We start from the raw sequence: 21808 nt of genomic DNA, 5'->3' as shown, positions 1-21808 counted from the left end.
AACTAGTCTTTTTATCTCCGTCTTCCAGTATAGTACAAGTGTGCCAACTATTTTTTTATAATCACATGACACATCACATGACAACTCACCTGACTTTCCTCTGGTTTTCCATTAGGTGCTATGACATGATATGATGAGGCACTGACAGGTACACGGACATAGCTAGTCACATGACGAGCCAACGGATTGTATGCTGTTATTGTAAACTGTTATAAAGTCAAAAGAAAAATGGAATGTATTGATATCCACATTATATAAGCAATAGCAGAACACATTATGGGTAATCAATGTAGCTCGCATAAAGATAAACAGAACAAAAGTCTCGATACCAACCTGTCACAGTGGCTAGAAAATATAATTAACCTGATTTCAGTACAGCTAATTATTAGCTATTGTCATGATTCTCTTGTTTCCTCTTTATATATGCATAAAACTAGAACATTCTATTCCAACTGACCAGCAGAGAACCAAACAATAGATTAAAAATGATACAAGTGTGTCACACTAACAAATTGTAAATTTTAAAGTTCAACCCCTGCATTGGATGTTGTGTCATATTTTTGCTGTTTTTAAAATTCCTCAAATAGATTTACAATTCTCAAATTAATTTCTTCTCCAGCACTCAAATATTCAAGAAAAACTGGGAGGATAATTAAAAACTTGTATTTTATCAGTTTCAAGGGAAAGAATACATCTTAGCATTCATAAGTATCAAGAAATCTCAAATTTGGTCATGGCTGAATGTGCCTCTCCTTAAAAGCATTATATACTTACTGAATCAGCTGTTTCTGTCATTGGACACATGCTGATATTAAGGTAGTTACAGAACTGCACATCAGGAGGAGTGTTCGATGAGTTCTTAGGTATGAGTGCCTTCAATGCATTACCAACTAAACTCTGTGAAGAGGTAAAAGACAGAAATTAAGAAAAAAACTTTTATCTGCATTACAATGACAACTCCCAGATTTATTGCAGCTGCATGATATGCAAAACCAAAATTTACATTTTCTTGCAAGCTTTTAATGACTGGATATACCATTTTCATTATGCATTACTGTTTATATAACCTGTGTCATTCCCCATATGGCTTGGAAGCATATCATATTCCTACTGTGCGATGTATGCTTCCCTGACTGTTCCATCATTGATTAACCATGGGGAGGCTGTGACCATTATATAGGTCAATTGAGTTCTCTACAACTTCAGGCAATATACATTATTATGGAATGTGTACATTGCAAGTTTTGTGTTACCAATTACAAGTAATACCATATATATCAGACAGATACAACTTAGTGCTTTCTTCCATGTCAAACTGAAATATTCCCTAGCTTCCATCCCTACCTCTTCTCCCACAATCAGTATTGGATACCTACAGATGAGTGCAGAATGACACTCCTCTTTAAATCATCTACCCTTGTAGATCCAAGTCTAGGTGACAAGATTGAAGGCTGCACGACTTAACTTAATTAGAAGTTTTGTAAATCAGATCACATTGTGCCAGAGATAATCAGATTCCCCTATCACTAACATCACTGAATATAATATCTAGTCAATCCTGTTTCTGATACACCCTGTATCTTGGGGTCATATTGGATGTTTTGTGCAATATTTTAGATGCTTTGCGCTATACAAAAACCATTTTGCTGTTGTTGTCCTTTTTGTCATTTTCTTCAAACCTGCACTTCTGTAAAGTGTTTAGGGCCCAGTTTGTTTGGCTTACCACTTCTTAATCACCAATTTTTCTACATATTAAATAGAAATAAAGCAGATAACATCATGTTCTTTGAAGTGAACTCAACTGTTGAACCAGTTCTGATCACCGAATACTACCACATTCTATTACATACTTCTCTTACCTGACAGTTGTTAGTTCCAAGGGCAAGTCTCTTTGTATAATCATCATTCACATGTTGCTTAGCTGTACCACTGTATAAAGGAAACAAATGTCATCAATAGTCATCTAAAATCAGAAACAGCTTTTACCAAATTTGTTTACTTTAAGTGCTCAGTGTATAAATAATTACGCAGTACCGCTGATTGGCTGCTTGAACAGGACAAAACGAATGTCTTAGAATCATCCGTAAGCAGTAAAGTTTGACTTTAAAATTGTTAAAGATCAAGTAAAATAACACTAGAAAATAATCCAAGAATAAGGAATGCCACCCAAATTATTATTTGAACCTACCCTAATGCTGATCTCAACATCAATCGATTATAAGTGAGCCTTTTCCCTTTTAGAAACCTTAAAATATACATATATGTACTATCATCCTGTTAAAAGCTATCAGATTTTGTACTCTTTAGGTCTTAGAGATGTCAATACTTATTATGTGCTGTTGAACCATTCTTATACCATTTTTCACCCTGATGTGGCAGTGATGTCAACGCGTTGAGGCACTTGTTTCGCGCGTACATCTATGTGGCATCTTTAAGCATGTATGTGTGTGTGTGCCAGCGTTTTGAGAGAACCCTAGCAATTTGAAGTTACACCAAATGAAATACCGTAAAACCCTGTCTACAAGCATATAGAGTGCTTTTGATGAAAGCTAAATAAATCCAGATGCCATACACCAACAAAATTTTGAGTTTGAGCAAATTAATTACCGATACAAGCAAATACTATTGTAATACCAATCTATTATATTGGCATATTTACGGCTGTTTCATATTAATTTAGCTTTCATCAAACACACTCTATATGCTTGTAGATGAGGTTTTACGGTATGCACTTAACGTCACTGTCACACCAGGGTGAAAAATGGTATAGCAAGTATTACTTACGTTACTGCATCATGGTGTTGTGAAACAGCCATAGCTCTTTCTAAAATGAAAAATAATTTAGTATTAACTCTTGATGAACAGAGTGCATCTTGAGGAATAGTGATGTTTTGGTAAAGTTGTTGGAAGATACAAACATTTTATCATACCACTAAGGGCAATGAACATCAAAAACAGCGCTAATCGGATACATTTTCATATCTAGTCAAAGAGTGCATACTTATATCTAGTCAGTTAGAGCATATAGCGTAAGCAGGATATGCATATACAGGGTGTCCCAGAAAAAATTACCGGGCAAACTAATTTGACCATAACTTGAGAATTAAGCAACCAAATCGTAAAATTTAAAAAGCAGCGTGTAGCCCATTTTATTTTGCATCTTATATGTCAATTTTACTTGAATCGGTTGACCAGTTGCAAAGAAATGAGCGATTACATAACACATGCACAAATTCACTTCTTTCCAAGTTTGCAATAAAGTTCACTCCACACAATGCACTAGTGGTTAACATGCTTTATATTTTGTTTGGTAAAATCCTTCTTGTTCTTCTTAAGCAATCTGTTTCTTACAAACAAACTTTACAATATTAAAATGAAACCTTGCGTGATACTCAGTACTTGTAAATATCTTCGTTTAGAAAATGTTAACATATTGGACAACATAAAGAATGAATTCGAGCTGGTTAAAAGTATCGGGTTTCTTTCTTATTTTTGGAATATTTCCAAGAAATGGTAATACAAACTTTTAAAATCTTGTATGGATGGAAGGAAATGTCCAGACGAGTAACCCTGTTAAATGAGGATTTGGACATTATGTTGTTCCGCCTTGCACTCATTCTGGGATTGTGTTGGAGGGCTTGTCTGATAGCGGCTATGTTGTGCAAAGTGTGTACAGTTCTTGGTCTCCCTGACCTGCCCTTATTCAGGTTGATGCTCGTACCTTTCTCCTGATACTTTTTGAAATTGTTCCCGATTGTTTTTGTTTTTTCACAAGGAGGCCTTCTGTGACATTGCCGTCTGAAATCTTGCTGGGCCTGCACAGCACTGTGTGTTTCTGCACTGATGATATCTTAAGACAACGAAGGCCCTTTGACGGGCAGTAAACTGTTCGTCAACCATGTTTGACAAGAAACATTCAAGCAATGGGCATAGACTGCACTGCTAATTGAAGTACAATCTGAGTTTGACAGCTAGTTCTATATGCTGGTTGTCCAGTTATTATCATGTTAATTAAAAACCCATTGTTATAAACCATCATTTATAAAATAATGTCCACTCCAACCAACCTGTCGGAATATCAAAAACCATTGTTGAAGACGGGATGAGTTGTTGGGCTTGTTGTTAGTTTTTGAGATGTAATGTCTTCATTCATCAGCTTTACCCTTATTCATTGACTGAATTCAGGTCGTCCACCTTCAAAGGTGAAAGCATGAATAACAAAACATTATCGATTATAAAATAGATACGAGGACTAGATTTAATGAGATACACAGACCTAGGAAGAGGTGAGCGAATATGAAAAAGGGCTTGTTGATCAAACTTGGAATGAACTGCATTGGCGCATGCATTATGTAATCGCTCATTTCTTCGTAATTGGTCAACCGATTCAAATAAAATTAACATGTAAGATGCAAAATAAGATGGGCTACACGCTGCTTTTTAAATTTTTTGATTTGGTTGCTTAATTTTCAACTTACGACCAAATTAGTTTGCCCGGTAATTTTTTCTGGGACACCCTGTACATGTATAAAGGTGATTCGCATATACCGGGTGCGTATAATGCATGCTAGACGTAATACGGGGGAACAGTCATCCAATTTTGTAATGATTTTCATTTTTTGTAACAATTAGAATGCTTAAAAAAATAATTATTTTAACATTTAGAATGACATACTGGGTTCAGCCTTCGCTTCACGCAGTATGACACTTCGCGCGTACCACACGTACCATACCGACGCTGAACCAATAAATAATAGTGAAATGCCCTGAGCCTACGGGTGTCTCCCTATCTTTTTCAGGCTTTACCTTTTTACTTGTATATAAAGCTTACTTCAAATTGGAGTGACTTTGGCGATGCAAATATGCGTCGCCTTTGACTGATGAACGGACATTGACCTGGACAGTTTGTTGACCCATCGACTCGCGCATCATGACATGTTTGCTTCAGTGTATGCACAGGGCGCACATCCTGAATTGGCGATTTCTGGCTATTTCATCTTAATGATAACCAAATTATTCCTTGTTTTATGATTAATTAATGCTAATTGCGATATTAATTATCCCTATTCCCTTCTGCATGGTTGCTAATGTGTCTCTCTTTTTGGTACACTTTATTGTGGCGAAAGGTAGACGCATTTATGCACGGCCTTGTAGACGGAAATTTGCGTCGCCCTCTCGTGGCGACGTCCCTGATTGGCTGCACTGTTGTTGAGGAGGGCAGGCTTTACTTTTTGGCGTACGTGCCTCAGCAGCAGTCTGTCATCACATTTGTTTCGGAGCTTGTCATTTGTACACATACTTTTCTTTCTGTGCATCACTGTACGACTTACCATTATTTTAGTGACATGACTATTCATTTATAGCAGTTTTTTGTCACTTAGGTTTCTTATATTGTGAATAAATTGTCTTTCTTTGTGATACTGTATTTGATTGTCTTTTGCTCCACTTTATGTTGTTATACGTGTTATTTATTAGCTTTTATTACCAACCGGAATCTGTACCAATTTACACCCTGTTGAGGAAAAATCATTACAATAGTAACGTTCATGAAGCAGGTGATATTAACAATAATGCTGTGGAGCAAAATTCGTATAATGATATAACCAACCAATGAAAAGACCACTCTTTTTAAAAATAAAGAGCCTCAATGACAAGGGGTGTGGGTTTCCTCTTGTCTACAAGATTGAACCAATGATTAATGAAGCCCTATACATTAATATAACTGTAATAAAAAGGCTGACCTCTTCCCCCCTCATCTGTAGCTATACCAAAAGTGAAGAACACATTCGGAACTATATACAAGCAACATGATCAACATGTTCAATGCCCCTACTTTCTGAAAACATGAGGGCATCATTAATATTTTGGTTGTTGCCTAACAAAGATTGTAAGAAAATAAATTAACAGTTATGGTGATAAATATTACTTACTGAGTGTATCAGACTCCGCCTGCCCCTCTTTGCTAGCCCCTGGCCCAACATTAACTTCAAGCTGCTTGCAAACCTACAAACATGCAACAACAGAGAGTGAATAAAGATGCCTGCATTAGCACACATGTCCAAACATTTTGATAAAAGTGTGTTGGCATGAATATTTGCAAGTCAAATAAGCCAAATCGCCATTGGAAGTTTGCAATGAATTGTGGGACAGTTTTTGCCGTTTTGGGACACTTTGCCCTCTGACCTATCAGGGAAAATTCAGAAAAAATATTTTTTTTTGCATACAAATTATAATTAAAATGTTTTACAAGAATGAAAACAAACCAAAAAAAAATCTGTTTATTTTATAAATTAATTATTTAAATATTTTTAATGATAAAATTATTACAATAATGAATTCATCAACAATAACTACATGAATTTTCCTGATATGTCAGAGGTCAAAGTGTCCCAAAACTGCTCTCAAAAACTGGAAGTTAAAATGCCGATTGGGCTTATTCTCATCACTCATCTCTGAATTTGTAAATACATTAACCTCAACTTTTACATTTTCTAATCATGTGCTCACCTGCAGAAAGTTATTAGATAATCTTTCATATCCCTTGAATGCAGCCCTGCTTACAAAGTATCCAGTCCAGAAGGCATGGTCATGATCAGAGTATGGGAAGAAATCCTCCTTCTTGGTACTCCATGTACTGTTAGCTTGATTCACATTGTATAGATAACATGATGGGGTGGAGTATAACAGGTGTATACCAGACTCACTTTCCTGTAATTCAATCAAATATTTCACAATGCAAACTTTGTTTTTGTAGAACATTACTAGAGCCATTTTCAAGTCATTTACCACCCACTCTTCCTTTCTAGTCCAAGAAAATGGCCATATGAAAGTTGAAGTTAATTATAAGCATCCTGGAGATACACGACCATGACTTGTTTATTCTAGGGGACCAGATAAACAATGTGATATTTTATAACTTGATTAAGGGAACTGGAATGAGTGTTTTGAGCGTTTTGACAGTATTTTTTGTGGGACATGAGAGCACACAAGACATATCGAATTGCATTCTGAATACGAAGCATGTCTTTCTGATATCAAATAATTTTCATTTTATGAAATTTACGATATAATACAAATTTTATGACAAATTAATAAAATTTGATATTTTTCCCATTTTTAAGATATAACAGTCCTCGAAGTAAATTTTATAAATTTACCAACTCATAAATTAAGCCTACTATCTTGTACACTACAAATCAAAACTGAGTGTTTATTCCCAGCATGACTTTTATTTTCTCCATTACTACAATGACATCCTTGTTATTAGCTTGAAAACTTGTCAATAAATATACTTACCTTAGCATTAACATATTTAATGAGCTTGTCCAGATTCTTGTACCAAGGGTTGGCATTCTCATATTGGAAATCAGAACCCATTGTCATGATCACATGATTCGTTTGGAAACTCTTAGCCTGGAAATAATCATATTTATATTACTTCCATATTTCTACAATATTTATACTGTGAAAATTATTATACTTAGTTCTCTGGGTTAATAGGATAAACAAATTTTAATCTTTCCCCAGAGTAGGCCAGTGTACATAAACGTTGAAACTAATACCTATAGATTTATATCTTCCGCTCTTCTCCAACGTGCCTCTATAGTTCAGTTGGTTAGAGCATCGTGCTAGTAATACAAAGGTCGCCGGTTCAAATCCGGCCGGATGCACTGTTGGTTTTTTTGTTTTGTTTTTTTCAATGTTTATGTGCACTGGCCTACTCTGGGGAAAGATTAAAATTTGTTCAATATTTATGCTGATATACTGTTAACTTATCTATTTGCCCTGCCGTTTAATAGTCTCACTGCATGTTTGTTTCAAACAATCATTGATCAAGCTCAAACCATTTCATGACCAATAATTATTTCAGTATACCAATTCCGATTTATGGTACATGTGTTTTCTTTTCACTTTAATAACAAATTATGGAAATTAAGATGAAAGAGTGTAATCAAGTAATATAAACCAAAGATTTTGAATAATTATGTAGACTTGTGACATGTCTAGTATTTTTGTTATTATTCAAAAACATGGAAAATAAGGGATTTTATTCACTTTTCCAAACCTTGACCAAAAATAAAACTCTTTTTCCCATTTGTTTACATTTATTAAAGTTACTTTCCAAGGTTTTTGGAAAATCATGTTTTGAGTTTTTAACATTGAAATGTAGTGTTGTGTTAGTTTGGAATTGAGAATAAATATTTAGAGAATAAAGGTATTGTTTTTAGCCGCTGGAGTGCATCTATCGTCTCATTATTTTAAGTAAAACAACGAGGCGAAGCTGAGTTGTTTTACGCCGAAAATAATGATATCGCGTGTTATATGAGACAATAGATGCATGACAGCAGCTAAAAACAATACCTTTATTCTCATTCTTATACACTTCAATTCAAATAAATATATTAATCATAAATAAAACCAAATTTTAATCAAATTAAATCCTACATTTTACAAGGAATTAGAATCGATCAGTCCGGTTGTTGCTAATGCACCTTCTATTGGTTCAAATAACGCGTAAGAGTATTGCGTTGACACGCACGCGCTAAAGTGTGTGATATTGTGTCATATCACACGGGTAAGAACCAAATAGATTGCAAGAACATTCTCAAGTGTTTAAGAATACTACATACCTGCTGCATGGTGTAGTTAATAAATGTTGCAACTCTCTCATCTACATTGTAATCATACAGTCTGGAATCATCCTGAAAATAAATCAAATACATACCTTGATAATGAGTCTAACACTTGGATAATGGGGTCACATTGACTTGTTTTGAAATCAGATTACATGGAGATGTTGGAAAAAGTATCCAAAGAGAAGTATCCAAAGAGATGATGGAAAAAGTATTTGTGAAATCCTACACACATGCCTGATTTAATTCCATTTTAATGGCAGATAACTTGTAAACATCTCAAAGTGATTTAAAGACAAACTCTCCTTAGCTTTCACTGTTGGTAACCCACGCTTTAGAAAGGGTGGGTTTGAAGGGTCCACAAAATGCTCAAAAGGGTGGGTTTGAAAAATTTCTGGTTAAAATGTGTGTCCAAATATAAAGCGTGGTCACTGATAAAAAGGGTGGGTTTAAGAAGTAAACAATTGCAATCTCAAAGTCAAAGCTTACTGTAATTTCCAATTGAATGACACTAAATGAAACACAAAATAATATTGAAATCCCATTCTGTTTGGTCATCTAAAACTTATGTAATTCTCTTTGGATGCAAATCTGCACCTCCTGGACCACCATGACCACTTATCTATGATCAGTAACTATGCTTAGAAAGGGTGGGTTTCAGAGTTTTGGTATAAAGGGTATAAAATAAAAAGGGTGGGTTTGAAATAAAAAGGGTGGGTTTGTATCACCACTGCCAACTATGGCTTTGAGTAACATATCATTTCTCTATTATAGCTATTGGTGTGTTTGTTAAAATCATGTTACATATTAATTATCTGAGAACAAGGATCAGATGCCACCATTATCTTACCCTGTATGCCAACCTCTGTTGCTCACTTAATACCATGCTAAATAAATACATTGTTCACTTTTAAATCATGCTGCCCTCTGGTTCTGATCGCTGCTACCTAATTCAGGAGACCTCATACACAATATGATTTTAACAAACATATGAATTCTGCATACTTCATGGATACAAGATCATTTGTCATCTTTTCTTCACACTTCAAATTCATTAGCTCTAGCAGCTCAAGACCTTTAATGTCATAATGGCCAAGATAAGGTATGCAATTAACACTATAAAAACTATCAAAGTTTACAATCTTAAATGAAATTAAATCATCATCTGAGTGCAAGAACATCTTGTGTGTGCAGACAAGCAACATAGTTGCCATTTACATTATTACAATGCACCAAGCTCCTATTAATTGATGAAATACAACATGTCCAATCACATGGTCAAGTAAACTACTAACTAATTGAGATGGGGCATTATTGGTCACCCGGGATACAAAAGAGAAAATTGTTAAAAAAAACCCACAGATTTATATAGCACAATTACATAAGATCACGGCACTTTACTGAAAGTCTACAACTTCTTTGGGCCTAGACACACCTTACAAACAGGGCCGGATTTACCATTAGGCCAGATGTGCATGTTTCTTTTTACCCCAAAAACAGGATGTTTTGGACCAAAACATGCTAAAATTGCACAATTCTGCGCGCTACACACGCATGGGACCTTTGCATAGCAAATTTCACCAACATTTGGGGCTTAATAGTCTGAAATTGAAAATATTTTTGCATGCAAATGTCCTAGTCAAATCGATCTTATAGTAGGCCCCCTATTTGTAAACCAAAACTTGGCCACTTGAGTGCACATGCTTTCCTCACGGTGAGTTTGGGGGCCTCTGAATTTTGGTCTGGCCCAGGGCCCCCAAAAAGGTCGATCCGGTCCTGCTTACAAACCATTTACTATCATTCTGGGCTGTAGCTCTATACAGGAGCGAACCCTAGTCAGCCTACATATAATAACCATCGCAGCCAGTATCAGCTTTACGAGTTTCGTATGGGTAGACAGGGACAATTGACAATTAGCAGAAAGTTCCTTACCTAAGGGAATTTCAAAGTCAGCTCAGTTTTTCTACGAGACATCACAAGTGCTCAAACTCATACTGTCAAGTACTCACATACCAAACCAATTGACCGAGTAAAATACCTCTAAGTATTTTACAAAAAGCAGCTATTTAACGCTGTTTCACATAAAGATGTTCTTGCACTCACATGACAAAATGAAATAATAAAGAAAATCAAGACATACAACATCTATGTAGGCACTTCATCTACACATTTAACAGATGCACATGCAAAACACTGTAGAAAAGAAAATGCAAGCAGAATTGTTAGTAACACAGAACAAGCTTCTTCCCAATTTAATAATTTGTGATAAGCTATCATTCAAATAAGCATAATATATGATTCAGCCAATACTATGCTGGCAATGGGAAAGTCTTTACATCATTTAGGCACTAAGAATAAGTATAAGCTTCAGGTAATGCTGTGAGCATGATGAGTGGATATTTGGATGAACAAGTGAGTGAGTGGGCAAGTATGAATAAATTATAATGACTGAGTGGTGAACAAATAAATATGTGAGTGAGCATGTGAAGATGCGTGGATGAGTGGATGATAAAGTGAATGAGCTTTAATCCTGGACATAATTCAAACTACTAGTTTGCTTTCGACATCACTGTCACTCAAACTCCCCACGACCCTCCATTGATTAGTAGCACATAAAGGGAAAACTGATTCATCTGGTGCCTTCATCCGAGAAAAGGAATTCCAGAAAATGGGAACAAATTATGGTACGTAAACAAAGCAATAAATAACTTTTCTAGGCATTGTTGATATGATGCCTTAAGGAAAGAAAGTTTTGTATTTTTAAGACCTAACTTTTGAGACAGTTGGAAGATGCAAAATTATCTATAAAGCATGCTGTTTTAACGTTGCATTGAGAAACTCAATCGTAACAACAGCTCGTACACAAATAGTTTCTGAGTTTGATTGACAGGGGACATCAGACGCAAACTACTATTTTTTTTTTATCTGGCTTTGATTATAGTGAGTCAATGAGCAAGCAAAAGAGAACAAACGAGGTAGCAAGCCAGCCAAAATATAAGCAATCAAAATTAAAGATGACTTTAGACGCATTACTAAAAATAACAAGAGGTTCTTTGAAATCTACAAAAACTAATACACAAAGCACCAAATCAAATTAAACACAAACTACCATTGCTTTACTATACCAACTACTTTACTACAAACCCTCAGCTACAAACCTGGATAGGTGGATCATTACATGATTGATCATAACAAAACCCAGGGGGTGGATTATAATGTTCATAGAGGGCACCATAGAAAATGTCTGCAACATTTCCCAGACTTGGATCCCCATGCCATATTTGCTCCATGGTTGAGTTCTTGAGACGTGCAGCTTTGTCGATGTAGTCCAGGCGAGCAAAGAAAAATCCATCAAAACCCATCTGAAAATTACAATGAAACATGTTTAAATCTCGCAAGAAAGGAAATATGTGACACAATCTGCTCCGTGGGGGCCGAAGGAGGCATTTTCGAAAAATTGATACTATAATTATTGCCTTACAAATAGCATTATTAGGGTATGATGTACTGAAAACACCAAATATCTAGCACAGTTGGTTCTAAAGTCCTGAGGTTTTACGATATGTATTTTATTGTTTTTTATCCATATTGCTTTTATCTCAATTTCAAATTTGCGTTTTTTTGCTTCCACAGACCAGAGCATATATCCTATACTTTGCTATACTTAACAGCCTTTTATGCTACAATGTACACTCCTCAAAAGAATTAAAGGATCAGATGAATATATCAGCATTTTTGAAAACATGATATGATGATAATATTATTAATAATTTATCGTGCTTAATCTTTCATTACATTACTTCTTCCCTAAGCTGCACACAAAATTCACTCATTACAAATATCTGCCATCACCCACATAGTGAGGGGAGGGAAGAAAATTGAGTCCAAAATTTTGATTTTGAAGCCATTTTTCAAACGTCACCATGATCAAGGTTAAGTCACATATTGAGATGGGTTTGTGTATGTGATGTGTGTTTGGGTCTATATGTCACATTAGTGGGTATAAGATGCCCTCAATGTATCCCCAGGGGTGGGGAAAGTCATTAATGCTACCATACAAAAGCTGACCAACCACCCCCCCCCCCTCCTTGTTTCTCTGAGGGTAGGAGTCTTAATCGTGATCATTAAATGGTACAGAACATATAGAGTATTCATTTATGCATTACGTTGCACTATTAAGGGAGCTCTATTGTGACCCCTACCCTCAGATATGTGAGGCGGGGGCCAGGAGATCATATTTTGTGCTGTTAGCCTCCTACAACGTAGGGAACAAGTGATGTAATATAAGATGAAGCACAATTATCGATAATATTACCATAAAATGATGATATAATTCATCTGATCCTTCAATTCTTTTGAGGAGTGTAAATGCACACTAAAATACTGATATCAGTAGAAAAAAATATAAAAATTGCAGTGGCGTAGCGTCAATCAGACCCTGTGCCCCCTCCCAATCGGATGACCCACACTACGCCACTGAAACATTGTATACATACCTGTGCAAAGAGTGAGGCCTGCTCTCTGGAATGTCCAAATGGATCAATCTGCCATGCCACTCTAGGAATGCCGCACTTGCCAAATGTATCCACCAAGAAGCGCAGACCGTAAGTCATCTGGTCAATAACAGGGTTATAATGTGTAGCTGCTTCATCATTCATGCCCCATCCACCATTGATGAACTCAAGGCGACCTTATGTAGGGTAAAAACATTATATGTAGTGCTTTGTTAGATGTATTCCAATTTGAACAAAAATTGACAAAAATGTTACAAAAGAGTGATTTTTTTTTAAAGTTGCATAATGTGTTTCATAACAATTTTGCATTTGAGCAAAGTTGTTTATAAGAGCTTTTAAAAATCTTATTCATGCATATGTATGACTTCATTATTTCAAAATGGCAGACCAGCGATTAAGAAGTGCAGTTTCTACATTACTATTTAACTTTATCCCAACTTGGGTCATGGGAAACCAAGTTTGGGATGCCCTGTACTACAATCCGCGAAAAAAAAATACTTGTACTAATTAATTGAAATATGTGCCCTATCACAATTGGAGAGGATAGTAAAACATGCATGCGATATATGTGACGCATAGACTCCCCCTGTATCTCACCCTTCCCCACTCCCCATCTTTCAATGTTGGAGGGTCTCACGGACCTGTTCACAACAATTGGTCCAACATTGAATTGGGGGAGCGGGAGCAGAGATATACAAAAAAGACAGGCAAAATGTGCCAACATTTTTTTCCTTGATTGCAGGTACTAAGCTGTACTAACCATCTTGGACTAGTTGTTTGACATTATTCTTCATCTTGTCATCTTGTTGGTTCCACCATCTTTCAAAGAAAGCTGACTCCACATAGATGAACCTCCTACTTGGATCCTTGTTCAGCTCTGTTATCACAGAATCCAGGATGTACTGTACACCAGCATGCTGAATGCTGTTATTGGCTGTAAAGAATCAAGCAATTAAGTATTCAATCATTAGTCAATCGACTGATAAATAAAGCTATCAACCACTGAATCATCCAATCAAGTCAATCAATGAATTAAAGCGGTGTAACCAGATCGACAGCCTCTACCCCTCTCCTCACTTTATCTGATGAAAATGGACATTTTAGCATTGGAAGAAGCAAGCTCACATTTGTCACACAATTCATATACCCATACTATCCAGTCAAAAAAAAAATCTCCCTTCATTTATTGAATTTATGGAACTGGTATGGTTTAGGGTTTTTGATGAATCTTTTATGAATCTTTATGAAGGTGTTAAAGTCTTTGCTCCTTGCTGTGTCTAATAATAACTGTTACCATTAGGCCAAAAAAAAGAGAAAGTTTCATTTTTTTTATGAAATGAGCTAAGGCCTGTGCGATGCATTATATATATATTTTTTTACAGTCAAGGCACAATGCTTATAAATGTACTTTGTGATATTCAAAAACAGAAACTAAACTAGATGATATATCGTTTAAAGAACTTTGCCTCTTTCCCGTACTTATGTAAAGCCCAGTTTCGGAGTAATACTGCTCCTTTTCTAGAATTCTAACTCTTACAGTCATAGTGTACAAGAAAACAACAACCAAACTGCATAAAAAAAATTGGATTGTGATAAGATACTGGAAATATAAAAACATGCCCTGTTGTGATAGTCTAACTTTGCAGCTACCACCGTCTCATACACATGGTCCATAACAAATTTATGGACAGTGTGATTACGGTGATGAGCTGTGTGATATATTTGATGAAACAAATATTCACTTGAAAGGGTGAATGTAGTGCGAGTCAGTGAGCCGCTAATCGGAGTTCACATAGTAATGCGTGTGGATGTCTGAGACAGACATTCTATTTTTTTTTGGCCTTATCACAAACATTACTGTAGTATTTTGGTCCAATTGTATGGGCAACCTTGAATGTTCTGCAACTTCCACCACACTTAGCTCGAGATACTCTAGCTAAAATACAGGTTTACATTTACTATCTTACATTATCTTGCTGTATTTCAGCTAGAGCTCCAAACGACAAGCTTCCGGTTTTTTTTGGAGAACAATACTGTTACGTAAGATGAAGAAGAAACCCACCTCGGAGCCCGCCCTACTCATTATTTCATTGTACTTATTGCAATTTGCCTCCACATATTACGTAATCAACACAAAGCTTTTGTGAGGATTAGTGAGTGGATAAGAAATTGACAGTGGAGGATACGAAGGACATGCCGATTGTTAGTTGTCAATCATGAATTGCCGCATAGCGTATTAATATTTTACTGCATGGCATTCCGCAAACACCAAGACAAATTATGCCGTATTTTTCCAAAGATCTTCTCATATGAAGTAAGCTGAATGCGATCTGTACTTTTGTAACATTCCGATCGCTTTTGATCGCCTATTATCGGCGAATTTGCTTGAAAACACGTGAGTTCATGTTGTGTAAACATAATTAGCATAGACACAAATGAAATTACGATGCAATACAATGCAATTTGAATGCGCAGCAGATCTATAGAAATAACGTTGCCCGGTTTTATGCAGAATTAGACCCTGTCTGACCACACTAGCATCATACCATGATACATACATGCTCATCAATCCAGATAATGGTAGTAAAGCTTTAGTAAATGGTCACCCCCAAGAGCTCCTATTACACAGATTAAGTGCAAGCAATATACTTTACCTCCATAAAAATATTCATCAACAGTTTTAAGCCATCCTACATCATCATGAGTGTGCGGCACGAGATGAACATTGATCACATTGGGTTTGGTGGCAGGGCAAGACTGCAAAATAAATTACAATGTTATAATTATTATGAAATAAATTATAAAAAACTAACAAAAACTTATTTTTTGTTATAGGCCTAAGTCCTGTATAAAAATTTATTTGTGAATTTTTGTGGAAAATTATTATTGTTACCGTACGTTGAATAAAAGCAATTTTAAAGAAATGAAATGATTTTTTTTTTTGTATTATTGTGGCACCACGTGTTTTAGCGCCATCAACAACATGTTAATTTAAGAAGTCTGGACCCCGGAAGTACAAAATTTTGCTAGAAATTGGCCTAATTTGTGCATGTTTTTGCACCTGTTTCTGCATGACCACGTTTTGGACCAAAACTGACACAGAAATGACACCCTATATCGTGGCAACTGGAGATGGAATATCAGGGCGAAAATGTACTTAATTTATTTGAACAATTGACATTTGATGGGGTATATAGACCCGTGGTACGTGTAGCATACCTGTGAAGTTCAATGCGCTGCGCCGTATTGATGGGTTTGGTTTACTTGTGCCTCTGTACAGGGCAAGGAGCGTAGTGAATTGCGCTAAAGGATCAGAATTCAGGAGCGCCAAGGAGCATTAGCGCAATTGCGCTCCTTAAAAACGAAGGACTGGGAAATGCTGAAATTTTTATTTTTATTTTTTGAAATTCAGTTATAACTTTTCATAAAATATGTCTAGGAAGTAGAGATGCTTTCTATAGCCTTGCTAATATACATGTACAAGAAACACTTTTATAAGGTTTTGTGATAGTTAGAGGGGGCCTATCTCTCAGAACAACAAATAAAAAGAGGCCTCCTCCTTTTTCCAGCGTACACACAAAAGAAATTTAAAACAATCACTCTTCCTCCTTTTTTTCAAAAACCCGGATGTGAAACATGTTTTTTATTTTACTTGGCCTAACATAGTCCAGTTCCAATAATTGAAACTCACGGCGCCGACCGGGAGTTCCAACAGGTGCTGTGTAGGTGTGTTGTATGTGTTTAATGTGCATTCACATACACATTTAGCGAGACTTAGCCGTGCCGTCGGTCTGAAGAAATTGTTGCTCCAAAATGATTGCAAATTACACATTTGTAATTATTTTTCAACACAAAATATGATATGAAAACACAGGTGAGCATGTATGAATATATGGAGAGGTCAAACAGGTTGTTAATTATTGTCAAATTGGTATTTTGCGACATTTCTAATGAAAACAATTAACATGGAACCTGCTACAACTGCTACAATTTGTAGTTACTACAACTGAACATGATAACATCATAATTCATAAACTTGTTATTTGTAATTTGATTTCCAGTTTTGAATAACTAACTTTATTACTAAACAAACCTCATAACCACACGTTGCATAGCTTGTTGAAAAGATACAAACTAGAAGAAAAAGCACAGATAATAATATTTGTTTCATCTTCAACGATCACGAAAACCTGTGTGTGAAAAGACAACACATGTGTCATGTGATCGAGCATGTGAATAAAATACCATAACCTTTGACCCAAAATATAACCTTTGAACCAGGGTGCTTATTTTTCAAAGAAAAGTTCCTAAAGTAATAAGCCTGTATTTTTCTTTTATACGAATAAAAGGGCCTGAAGTAAATATATAGTAAATAATATTGATAATAACATGAATTACGAGCTGTTTTTATACAAATAACCATATTAAATTTAAAAAAAAAAATGATTGATAGTGAGAAGTAAGTATAGAAACACTAAATCCATGAACACCATCCGTTTCGCAGTAAACGGTTGATTGATTGATTGGTGGAAACAGGTAGGTAAGCTTATCATTTTTATATGTATGTCATGTATGTTACGCGTTTGTAAGTTATATTATTACTTTTTTTTATTTATTTTTTCGCTGTAGTTTAATTCTAGGCTATGTGTTCTTTATTCTTGTCGAATTTCAGCTTCAGAAGTTCAGCTTCAGTTCATGCATACATGCATTATTATGATTAAATGTAGCTAGGCATTGAGCATGTTGAGTGTGACACGACAGGGCAACAGGCTCAGCTGCGCATGATTGATTACTGTCAAAACTAGGCTAGTCTATTATCAAAGACAGAGATAAAAAGATTTGATCGCATCTGACGTCATCTGTCAATCAAACTCGAACACGGTTAGGCATGATCGCAACATTTTCAAGCAGGTTTTTTCACATGGAAATTATTTTGTTTAAAAAGGTGATCATTTAACTTATAAGTTAAAAAATGAGGGGTCAACCATGTCTGTAGCTCCATGGGCAAATGTCTGTTTTTAAAAATTTTCATTTTTTTGCAGCCATCATTGACAATGCTAGGGACAGGCATAAAAATTTCAAATTAATTCTATTAAACATGAATTGTTGTTTATTGGAAGAGAGAACTTCTCAGAAACAATTTGACACCAAAACCAATCTTCTACTGTATTGCTAAGTGAAGTTATGACGAAATTACTGCCGGAACATTGGGCCATTTTCTCTGATAAGACTTACCATACTGTCAATGCCTTACAATGACTTACTGTACGAAAGAGTCAGTAATGCATCATTTTTCACCACTCTCCACGATGATCCATTTTACACAACTTTAGGCGATTTTATTTTATGAAATCTAACTATATCACTGCATGATGACTTCTGTATCAAGGATAAAGGACCAGCACTTTTAGACTATACGCGTCTCCAAGTTTCTGGTGTCCAAATTTCAAAATTTTGTATTTTCCTATGGGGATTACACAGTTAAGCCATTTACTGTGGTCGCAACTTTTTGAGCTTTTTGAGTTGAACGTCGCCCTCTATAATAAGCAATGTGGACATACCTAACACGGTTTGTTTGTACAGTGTTGTGATGATAACTTGCTGAACGCGGTGGTATAACCGGGCGCCTTAATTGTTAATTTTCAACAGGTCTTCAAACATGCAAACCATCTCAAAAATTAGGTCTTTGTAGGGACTTGGGAAACTTTCTTTCGTGAAGGCACCATGTCAACAATGCCTCTAGAAAAGCTGCTTTTTGCCTTGTAAAAGTACGTAATTTTTTGCCATTGCTGGTATTCCTTTTCTCCGATCGGTACTCGGCCTTCCTTTTACGCGCTACCGTATAGACTAAATGTAAACCAATCGAGGATCATAAATGACAGTCTCTTCAGACGCAATAAAATCTTTTTATCTCTGTCTTTGATAATAGTAGTAGACCGAAAAATAATCTGCAGTCCCAAAATTCACTTGCTGACATACATTGTAAAATCTGTATAAATTTGGGACTGAAGTGGTTTTACAGCTCTGATAAACTTATGGAAATATTTATGTTGCTTAAATTTGTCTTTGATTTTGAGTTGAACTTGTCTCACCTCCCGAGTGACCACTGCTGACACGTGTCGTACAAGTCTGCAATCAGACGCGTTGTTGATGTTGCTTATGTATGTATAATTAGAAGAAGTAGAAGTAATAAACAGACATTACAACTGTATGAAAGTTTGGGCATGAACAATTGACGTCAAAAACCGTTGAACTGCTTTCCAATTTAAGCAAAACAACTTTAAGCTATGTTTTAGCGCAGTTAAAGTTTCCCTCATCAGACGTCACACGCTCATAAATGCTATTAAATGCCGACTTTTCTTAAATAGCTTTTGCTCCCTCCACACAAACACCAATATATGGCATTCGTCAAATGAGAATGAGGCTGGGTCAACCATAATTACTTATGTTGTCCATGAAAACAAGATTTGTGATTGCCTGGACATTTTGAGGGTGAAGGCGCAAGGCCAAGGAATGTGATTTTTTGCACATTTCCAGTGTACATCCAGAAGCTCGAAGTATTGCAATTTATAAGTAAGGATATGAGGACATTTTACCGAATTTACTCGAGAACTCTAGCTTTGACAGACAGAGCTGTGCAACTCTGGTCAGACAGAGCTGTGCAATTCTGTTTGTTGAAATTTGGATGAAGGTTATTTCGATGAGTCAACTTCAGGTACATTTGTATCTTTTGAGCAAGATTTGCCCATTTTCTCTCAAATTTTGCTGTTCAAGTGTAATTTTAGCAATCATTTTTGATGCATTTCGCCTGTTGTGATTGCGGCTGAGTTTACTTCTGAACTTCCATTGCTTTACACAGTGACATGCTTTAGCAAATCCGACTAGATTTGAATGCAATGGTCTCTGTAGCTTGGAATATATGAAGCTATTGGTGAGCAAATTCTTGGCTAGACTTCTCGAGCAACCCCGAATAGGAAAGTAATTGTGTGTTAGTATGTACGACACTATCACACCTCCATCATTCATGATCTAATGTCACTTCAATTTCCACTGACTTCTCCGCACTGAGGTCTGAGATGTCTACCTTGGACCTATCCCGGGTCAGGCCTCAACATAAGCCAGAATTTCGGAGGGCCATTTGGGCCCTCAATCTTAAATGTTTGAGGGCCCTCACAAATGTTTGTGGGCCCGAATTTGGGCCATTGCACTAGTAGCATTTTAAAGATTTTCACATAATGACCTCTAATGAATGACCCCTAATGTTAACAACTTAGAAGAAACTTGGGTTGGTGCTTTTTTTGTGGTCAAGTTTGGTCTAGATCCGCGCAAGTGTCTGGCACTACATGTAGTAGCATTTTTAAAGATGGTTTGACGAAAGAAATGGAAGAAGAAGCAGAAGATTTCCATGCTCAACAATATGTCAGTGGCATTTCATGCCACCTGATATAATAAAAACTGAAAAACAAAATCTGCAAGGTTTTTCACCCCTTTCCCAACTTTGATTCGGCGTATCTCGAAATGGCTGAGTGCGACTTATGGCGGATTTCGTCAGAGCGGGTCACAAAATTGACTGGAAATGGGAAAAAAAATGAAAAAAAGTGTTTCACAAAAATGCACAAAAATGTTTCACATGAATATTTACTATGGGTAGTGTTCACTGCCCATCTTCGGATGACCTCCCTATTTTTTGAAAATGTGATTATTTTTTACCAGAATTTCCATTTCTGGAAATGGGACAACTTTGGAAAGGAGGCAAAACGATTCTTCTATTCACAGCATTTTGAATTTTTCAAATCAACAACATGTACGTCATCAAGTTATGCAAAGAATTGTTTTGTAATTTTAGGGGGAAGTTATTTCTTTGGACCCACATAACAAGTGCAATTCAGAAGAGGTTCTGGTGAAGAAAGTTCTGTCCTGACGCATTCCGTCCCTTCACACTGACAATTTTTTTCCGATTACGATTATGATTCACACTAATTAGCCAACACTAAAATCTTGCCACTTTTTTGCCAATAAGCAGTTTTTTCTGTACTGAAAATGAAATTTATCTCCACTATTAAACTTTTGGTAAAATTTTATGTCCCATGTGCACAACACCAAGAATGTATCAATTCGTCTTGTCGCACCTGTTTAGTTAGTATCATCATTTCACATAAAAATACATTGCTAACAGATAAGGCAGGAGGGTACAATGACTAGGCTCATCCGCAGGTACATGTATACAACACATTGCCAAAAATGAACCAGGTACATGTATATATAAAGTACAACAAAAACACTGTATTACCGTAATTATCAGAAAATAATTACATAAAAAGTTTGGGGGGAGCAGCGTGGCACACTGGTTAAAAGGTCTTTGTGCGAGCTAGAGGTCCCGGGTTCAATTCCCCACAGGACCAAAAAAAATCTTATCCACTCTCCTGATTACCAGATGACCCATGATAAAAGACCTTGTTACAGTTGGTTCCGATCAGGGTAACAAGCCCGATTTTTGGCTACACTTGACTGTCCTGTAACAATTGCCCCCGACCAGCTATCTACGGCGACCCCCTTCGTTCACCAGATCAATTGAACCTGGCCGAAGATGTGTCAGCGTTATCTCTTTTCTCTTAGATTTCAGCTGTTAATGCCTAGATATATGCTCAACATAAAAAAAAA

General features: G+C 36.1%; 1 protein-coding gene across 1 annotated transcript in view; it reads right to left on the bottom strand.

Moving 5' to 3' along the window:
* LOC140171163 (lysosomal alpha-mannosidase-like) overlaps window positions 1-17353 on the bottom strand; it is a 68696-nt gene extending 51343 nt beyond the window's left edge. Inside the window, exons 1-13 of the mRNA XM_072194353.1 lie at window positions 17241-17353; window positions 15802-15904; window positions 13908-14081; window positions 13130-13323; window positions 11792-11995; window positions 8631-8702; window positions 7297-7413; window positions 6508-6708; window positions 5931-6003; window positions 2785-2824; window positions 1860-1929; window positions 775-897; window positions 90-206 (exon numbers count right to left, since the gene is read on the bottom strand). Of these exons, the coding sequence (XP_072050454.1) occupies window positions 90-206; window positions 775-897; window positions 1860-1929; window positions 2785-2824; window positions 5931-6003; window positions 6508-6708; window positions 7297-7413; window positions 8631-8702; window positions 11792-11995; window positions 13130-13323; window positions 13908-14081; window positions 15802-15904; window positions 17241-17318 (1566 nt within the window). The 5' untranslated portion in view covers window positions 17319-17353. The remainder of the gene's footprint in view (window positions 1-89; window positions 207-774; window positions 898-1859; window positions 1930-2784; window positions 2825-5930; window positions 6004-6507; window positions 6709-7296; window positions 7414-8630; window positions 8703-11791; window positions 11996-13129; window positions 13324-13907; window positions 14082-15801; window positions 15905-17240) is intronic.
* Between the last annotated feature and the right edge of the window lie 4455 nt (window positions 17354-21808).

Source organism: Amphiura filiformis, chromosome 15 (assembly GCF_039555335.1).
Source record: "Amphiura filiformis chromosome 15, Afil_fr2py, whole genome shotgun sequence".
Classification (NCBI taxonomy): Eukaryota; Metazoa; Echinodermata; class Ophiuroidea; order Amphilepidida; family Amphiuridae; genus Amphiura; species Amphiura filiformis.
Note: the sequence above shows the minus strand (reverse complement) of the source record. Positions and strands in the feature narration are given on the sequence as shown.